Source organism: Nasonia vitripennis, chromosome 3 (assembly GCF_009193385.2).
Source record: "Nasonia vitripennis strain AsymCx chromosome 3, Nvit_psr_1.1, whole genome shotgun sequence".
Classification (NCBI taxonomy): Eukaryota; Metazoa; Arthropoda; class Insecta; order Hymenoptera; family Pteromalidae; genus Nasonia; species Nasonia vitripennis.
In genome coordinates, this window is record NC_045759.1 from 12217094 (window position 1) to 12225249 (window position 8156).

The following is an 8156-nucleotide window of genomic DNA, read 5'->3' on the forward strand; positions in this document are numbered from 1 at the left end:
AGTAGCGGGAGGGAATGATTCCCTCCCATACGCTCGAAATGAGCAGCTTGCCATTCACTTTAGAGGCATGGAAACGGGTCATTTTCATGCACGTGTTAAGAAAAATACTATTTATCTCACTTATAAAATACGAGTATGAATATTCGTAGAGCACTACATTGTCTACGCAGTTTTATAACTTATGTAACATATAAGTACTTTAAAGTTAAACTATAATACACTCAAGTAGTACCGGACACCTTATATGGCATCGTGCAGAAATTAATTTTTCGCATTAATCTTCTTATTATGTACAGCCTTATTACAGATTATCCTTTAAACTCGGAATAAAATTATTATACATCTACCCTAGTAGAAAATTAACGAGTGAAAACCGTTAACAAGTTAAGTTTAGTTGACCATTATTATCAAATTTGAATGTAAAAAAATAAAGCAAAATGTTGCTAATATTTTAGTGATGCGTGTCTATTATACCAACACAGTATTATTTTTAAGTTAAAAATTGTTTTTTCCTTTTTTTCTTGCATTAAAACATTTGCATGTTTTATTACAAATATTTGGATTTTTTACGATTGCAAGATATTTTTCTATAATTTCTGGATTGTAACAGTCATTTGACAAATTTGAAGCAAATGTTCTGTTTTATCTTGAGTTAATGTGTATATCTCTGCATTTATAATGTTTAAACTCTTATTTATTTAAATTGTTAACCACAACTTAGCTAAGTGGCGCAAAACTTAGCTTATTAGACGTTAACGTTTCTACCAGGGTATTACATTAGGTATGTTAAAAATAGCAATAGTTAAGACAACAATACGAAAGCCTCTAAATAAGTGCGTAAAACAGTCGAAATGTTTCATACATAAAAGTTGTAGTACTTAATATACCTTCGTAAAAACTGTCAAAAATCTCAAGAAGTAGTCCAACTTTAATATCTTCCATCGTAATGCCTACCGTTATTCCATGTCTGTCCGGCATTATTCCAGTTATTGTTCTGTCCATCTCCTCCAAACTCGTTGTAAGTCTGTGGGGGTAGGTACGTGCTACTCTGGTCACCCCACCCGTTCACTCCATTCCCATTTCCATTGACACCACTCGCAGTTACACCGGATTCAGAATTGTCACCGGCACCAGCCGACTCTTCTCCCGGAGTGTTGGTGATAGCATCAGAGCCAATGAGAACTTTGTTGGCGCCTGGTAGCCCGTTACCCGCTCCGCTCGGCAGCCCGCCGGCTGGCCTCCTGCCTAGGAACTTCGGCCTCTCTTGCGGTTTCGGTTTCGGGTAGCTTACAGTAGTGGAAGCCACTGGAGTCGTCACTTCCACGGGCCTTGACAGCGTCGAAGTATCGGAACCCGGGCTGAGATAGCCTCTGTCTGGAGGGTAGGGTGGGCTCTGGGACGCTGTACTGCTCGTGGACAAATCATCCCTCCAGATGTTCGGTGTGAATTCCTCTCGAATGAGAAACGCCGGGGATTGATTGTCATAAGACTGCTGATGGTGAGGCTGAGGACGTTTGCGTTTTAGGTCAGCGCTGTCTACTTCGCGCTGTCGTTCGCGATCTACGTCGTCCTCTGTGGGGCTGGAGTTTATCGAGCGAGGTCTCGAGGTAGACAGTTCGGAGGTCTGAGCCTGATGGTCTTTGGGGAAATCGTAGTTGGTGCTATAACTGTGAACAGTGCTCGATTCGACGCTCTCTGCTTTCCGATTGTAGTTGTCGTACTTGATATTATTGTTGCCCGGATTATAATATTCGTTGCTGTTCATGTTATTTTTGTTGTAATAGTTATTATTGCTATTTTGATCGTTATCATTAAAATTATTCTGATTGTAGTAATTATTACTTTGAACATCGTTATTAACATTATTTCCGTTGTAGTAGTTGTTGTTTGCATTATTATTATTATTATTGTTATTGTTGTTGTTGGCGGTGTAATTTTTGTTCACGCGATTACTGTTTTGTGGCACAAGCGGGTAGCGCTCCGTACTCTGGTAATAATTTTCGAATCTGTTATTGTTGTTGTTACCGTTAAAATCGTTGATATTCCTATTTTGGTTGTCGTTGTCAGCTGCATTCAGTCTGTTGTTGTAGGTGTTGCTGTCCACGTAATTATTATTCTCTCTAGGCAAGGGAAAATTTTTATTCCTCTCGCTCTCGTCGGCTAATCCGTTGTTCACAAAAGATCCTGCGCCCTGATTGCTCCTACAAAAGAAATTCCTTGTATTAGGTAAGCGTGCGATACGCATCGGGGGAAATCGAATCATCTATATTCTATACCCTTTGGCCAAAGCCTGTTTCTCGGCGTGATCCTTGGAAAATCCCCTCGGCACATTGTCCAGGCCGTGGATCGGTCTCCTGCGATACGTCAAGGGTCGTCGATTTTCCTCGTGATTGCGTCCACGAGTCTGATGCTGCTGCTGACTATTTAAACGTTCGTGTCGACGAGCCTCGAAGTAATTATCGGCGGGGATCCCGGAAGTCGTGGCCTGACTCGAGTCTCCAAGCTGCTGTACACTGGCGCTCGGCGCGCTGGAAGCGGCCACGGATGGAAATTTCTCCTTGGCAGGCTCGCTGTCGGCTCTGCGGATGGTTAGCAGATTAATCGTGGGAATTCGAATCTGAGTGAGAAGTCGGGTAATTGCTGCGGGCTAGCTGCAAGCTGTGAGTTAATAGATCAGCGGCTTCGTCACGTAAAGATTGGCTCGCTTGATGTGTGCTGCAGTAACACGGCGGGATAATGCTTTGATGAATATTAGATGAAAGACTCGATTTCGTGCACAATTATATTCCACTTTGATAATAACGTAAGCTAAATCTGTGTAACTTTCCTTGCATTGCCGGAAACATTATTACAATATTATGCACCGCGCGTCTGGCCAGTCTCGGAACTTATCTACTGCTGCGTAATATGCATTTCTAACATTTGACAGAAACGATATACTTTACATCTTGACGGAAGTGTAATCTTCGTAGATCGAGTTAGCATCGTCCCTAATATTGTTCGGATAACCGGAACTGGCGAGGGACAGATCGCCCCCGGGTCCAGCGATGGAATTGAACGACGAATCGATGGGCAAGGACGGCGTCGAGGATGGAGTTTCGAGGCGATCGTCGAGTCCGCGATTGAGTGCATAGAGCTTGGGAGCTTGCTCACAAATGAAGTCGTACCACCAGTCGCAAACGAAGTGCCGTTGGTTGAAAACACTGCCGCTCGGACAGAGGAAGGAACTTTTGGCGCCATTAGTGCTGCATACGTGAAACACCTGTAACAAAGTGGAGTGTTTTTTACTGAAACAAAACTTCAATAAAATTACTCTACTTCCATCAGTTCTTCCTTCGAGTGAAATCTTCCGCGGCTGCTATAACGAAATCGGAATTCAGCACACGCCCGCAGTAAAGTTCAAACAAGATTCCGAGGTCAATCGGTTCAGCTCACCTGGCATCTCGTTTCGACGTCGGCGTAGTACCCCCCGGGCGTTTTTCCGGCGCAGGTGAACGACGTCTCGGGTATGCTGGTCAGATTCGGGTAATCCCTGCCGGGCAGACCCGGAACCGAGTCCTGCCAGCCGTTACCCGCGTTATCGTCTTGATCGTGGTTCGGCTGCAGATGCCGCTCGTCTATTTGCACCGGCTGTATTAAAAAAAAAGTTGTATCAGTATATAGCAAAGCGAAGGATCAGAAAATGTGCGAAGAAACGCGTAAACCGTAATATTGTGTGGAACCGCAAAAGGCAGAAGAAAAACGTGAGATGCCGAGCAACGAATGACCATGGTGTGCGCACGACGCCGACAAACGCACGTTCTGTCAGCCGACGAACCGTCAGGGAAAGACAGATAAGGAAGAGAAAAGCACACATCGCTGCGGACGGCGTAGAAAGTCGTTTCGATGTACGTTCCACATTTCTGCAAATATTGCGTCACGCGTAGAGCTGTATACTCTCCTGCGCACACATGCACACGTACATGCCGAGAAAAGTAAAGGTAAGTGAGCCGCGTAAGTAGTAAGAGGCATATCAGGCGAGTATACGATCCAGACAGTCGGCGACTCACGTTTTCATCTGTATTGCAGCTACACGTGTGCGAGCGAAGCGGAGTAGAGCTGCTCTTATGCAATGAAATATATCGAGCAGTCGCGCGCGCCTCGCCGTAAATCATCCGGAGAGGATCTCTCTCTCTCTCTCTCTCTCTCTCTCTCTCTCTGTGTCTCTCTCTCTCTCTCTCTCTCTCTCTGTGTCTCTCTCTCTCTCTCTCTCTCTCTCTCTCTCTCTCTCTCTCTCTCTCTCTCTCTCTCTCTCTCTCTCTCTCCTTCTGTATCTTTATCTGGCTCTCCGTCTGTCTGCGCGTAGTCGTTGGGACACACTGGATCTCGTGCAATGTTGTGTGCAGCCATCGCGGCTGTGAGTGATATGCGCGCGAAGAAGATCCTGAAAACCGCGCTGGAGTTTGTTGCGCCCGATGCCATAATTTTGAGATAACGAGGAAGCCAGCGAGGTTTGAAAGTTCGTCGTTGGAGCGCTATTTACGGACACGCGGAAGTGTATTTTTTAACACCATTTGTCAAATTTCGTACATCGGCGTACCTTATTTGGCTTCTCCCGTTCTCTCCTAAAATAACACAGTCGCGAGAGAGAAGTTATGATCACCGATCGAGCAAAGGGAGATTTTCGCAGGCAGAGCCTATTGTCTGAGAGCTAAAAGCTGCCAGAGTCGTAAAGCTACTTCCTCGAATCCGAATGGAGCGAAATAAAAGACAAAATAAATCACGTCGCACTTCATTTAGACGTGTACGCGCAGAAACTCAATTTAAATGCAAAACAGACGTGCGCGCGATTTTCCCGTGAAGTATCGACGCCTGCACTTATCAGCTTCCGATGAAAAGCTGGGCCGTCAGAAAGCGACTGATCACTCTCGCGTCGTGTGATTGCGAATTCCGGGCAGCTGCCGCTTTTAAAAAAGATCGTTCGCGACTTTCCCGAGCGAGGACGAGTGACATTACGTGACGTTGAGCTTGGCGAGCCGTCAATTACAAACCACGATATCGCGGGAGATGTGCTGTTTGACTTACCGGCTCCGCGAAGACGCAGACGATAACCGATGCGATGAGGACGCTGATCACTTCCGACGCCATCTGTCCGACGTCCCCGATGCGCTGTGAAAGAAAGAGAGAAAGCGTTACGGGCTGATGCGATGTCTATTTCGCTTTAATGAGATTGCGTTTGGATTTGATAGGTGCCTCTACATACAGTGCGAAATCCATCATTCAGATGCGAAAGAATTATTTTAAAAAGTTTAAACCTCTTCCGCAATTTTCAGCAGTGCTATGATAAACCAAAAGCTGAGCGATATTTCGCAAGCCAGCGTTGCTCCACATGCGCCCATAGCCACTCGAGAACTCATCCTCGCCATCGCTCGCGATCCTGGCACATGCATATGTACGGCAGCGAACAACTGACGCAACGCATGAAAGACGATCCTCTAAACGCTCGCAATGTTCGCTCGCGGAGGGAAAGAGAGCAAGACAGGAAGGGAGAGAGAGAATATGGAGTAGCGCATGTAGTTGCATAAACTCGAGGAACCTATAATACGTATATATAGCCGCGCTAAATACATATGGATGTATATATATATATATATATATATATATATATATAGCGCCGATGTGTATCGCGCTCGAGAGCTGTTTACCGATATCTTCCGCCGATCGTCCGGGACCGAGAGAGGCTCATCCGCCTTTCGCTCTCTGTACGCTGTGTATAGTAACGCAAGTAGCTGGTGCCTTTCGGGAGACGTGTTATGGTGGAGACCTTCTTTTTGCCTATACACACGGATGTCGATGTAATCTCGCGCGAAAATAGGAACTGTGCGCGCGCGTCGACAAAGAGAACGAAACGAAGTTTATCGAAAACTGGTCTCCTTTTTTCCGAAAGGCTACTATAATAAAATAATTGTTATACCATATTTTGGTGAATAACCAAAAATAATTGTTTTACAAATCGATTGTCGAAAAGTTAAAGAAAAAAGCTGTCTCGCAAGTATCAAAAGAATCGCTTCTTTCAATCGGTAATCTCTCAAAATCGCAGCTGCGAAGTTTGATTTCGCGGAACAATGCACTGGTTGCGCAAGCGTTAATACCGGTGACTTTAAAGCGTTTCCTGCAAATACTTCATAAGAGAGGTGCTGTAATTGACAGTTTATATAAATTACGCATTGTTTACGTGTCTCCCGAAGCTTTTTCTTTGGATGTTTAACAGTTTTAGCGTGAGGAAAGTAACAATCGGTGCTTTCTCTTCCGTACTTATTTAATGCTTTCACCTGCAGTATTTTTTAACGACCTTTGGACTTTTTATAAAATTCTATGCCATAGCTCATTGAACGCGCTGCGAGGCATGCTTATGCAGACCAATAGTTTTAGCTAATTTTAGTACATTTACTCGAACTCATGAATAACGTAAACGACTACAAGTTAGTATAACCTACTATACCACCATAAGAATCGCGCCAAGTATGAAAGAACAAAAAGGTGAAAGAAATTCTTAATTGAGAAAACTTTGCGAGTTTCTCACTTCCCTGATAAAGCGTATCTTTCATCTTCCAATTACCAGTGCTTTGCCAAGCCAATCAAGTCGCGCGCGATCGCGCTGTGTACCTATACCCGGGCGGTAAAAATGTCTGGCTGTATAACCTTGTTAGCTGTATTCCTTCGGCGCTCGATGCATCAACAGAGCAGCATCACGTGAACTCCAACTCTCCGACTCCCGTGTGCACGCTCGTGGATGTCAAGATTATATCTCCCGATATAAGCTACATCTCGAACGATCTATCACGTCGGCCGGCACTGAACAACTTCCGAGCGGGCTTATTTCGTGCACTGCAAAATTTTCGTCACAGATCGTGATAAGTACCTCTTTTTTTTTATTTTGAATCAATTCTAATGGAATAGTGATTGTTCAACCACAGATATAACCAAGCTCTTTACGATTAAAATACAAGCGACGATGAGCCGTGACGTGCACACGGTCAAGGAACGAGCACAACGAAAACACCAACAACGCGTACAGCTGATGATACGTCTGTATACGCACGCAGCCTCGGCTCCACGGTACTGTCGTAAAGAAACGGAAAGAGGATCTGCGGGTTGGCGAGGCTCGCGGTCGCTACTTATATGGAGCATCCCCACGTGTGTGCAGTCCGTCCATCTAAACCACTCTCCCGCACGGGACTACCTCTCCCGACACGAGCGCGAGCCAGGATATTCCGCTCTAACGAGGCCGATTTGTTTCTCTCCGAGTGAGTGTACCTATGTGTGCGAGCATGCGGCAACCGATTTATATTATATTGCGCGAATTTGGATCGGAGGGTTGCACGCATTGCGAAAGCTCGCTCGCGTTTGTATGCTCCGCGACGATGATGATGAGCGATCGATGAGGTAACAGGGGTATCTGTTTTCGGCGCGATTATATGCTCTAGCAGTAGGTTTCGAGAGGAAGCATTTTCGTACGACGATCCATACGGAGCGAACCGAAGATCGTTAAGCGAGCTCGCGCTTATACGTTAGATAATCGCGCGCTTCGTTATGTGTTATTTCGGGAGTAATTGGCCATTTTTCCGCGGAGATTATTTATAGGGAAATTTTAGAGCCTTTTTTTCTGTAATGCAAGCTTTATGCAATGATGATGTAGCTTCATAGCTGTTTTTTCGCGAATTCGTGCGATAAAACTGAACGATCGTTTAGACAGTTGGAAAAAGTAGCTGCGCGCGGCCATCGTTAGACGTTACGCGTTAGAGCGGTGAAAGCACATTAACGGAACTTTAATTGTCAACTTTGCCTTGTTCCAGGTACCGTCTCGTGTATACGAATGCAGAATTTTGCAACATTTGCAATCCGACGTAAGAAAATGGAGACTAAATTGAATTCAAGTTTAGCAAGAAAAATATTACGATAGATTTTATGAATACTGATAAGGATTTAGAATCCAAGAAATTTCAGAATAAGTAAAAGAAGCGCATTTCAAGAAGAATCTTTATTTTGGTCATCCTAAAATTTATCTCATTGATTAGATTCATGTGTAGATGATTATTTATCTTTCTGTGTGGATATTTTTTTACGCGTGACCCTCACAACACGAGTGTCTTATAAGTGGCGAGTCCAACCAAATC

The 8156-nt window shown here is 44.7% G+C and overlaps 1 protein-coding gene across 1 annotated transcript; it reads right to left on the bottom strand.

The window, feature by feature from the left end:
• Positions 1-674: 674 nt before the first annotated feature.
• LOC100114681 (homeobox protein 2-like) lies at positions 675-7854 on the bottom strand. The gene is made up of 7 exons (XM_008216229.3): positions 6976-7854; positions 6682-6867; positions 5065-5148; positions 3436-3630; positions 2946-3262; positions 2277-2579; positions 675-2201 (listed from the first exon to the last, which is right to left on the bottom strand). Exons 3-7 carry the CDS (start codon positions 5125-5127, stop codon positions 929-931), a joined length of 2151 nt encoding a protein of 716 aa, XP_008214451.1. The 5' UTR covers positions 5128-5148; positions 6682-6867; positions 6976-7854; the 3' UTR covers positions 675-928.
• Between the last annotated feature and the right edge of the window lie 302 nt (positions 7855-8156).

Bases quoted from the DNA above. Each gene is read 5' to 3' on its own strand.
- LOC100114681 (XM_008216229.3), bottom strand. From the start codon at position 5,127: ATGGCGTCGGAAGTGATCAGCGTCCTCATCGCATCGGTTATCGTCTGC. The intron at 2,580-2,945 runs GTAAAGTATATC...AACCATCCGCAG, and splicing joins GATTACACTTCCGTCAAGAT to AGCCGACAGCGAGCCTGCCA. The intron at 2,202-2,276 runs GTATAGAATATA...TTTCTTTTGTAG, and splicing joins AAACAGGCTTTGGCCAAAGG to GAGCAATCAGGGCGCAGGAT.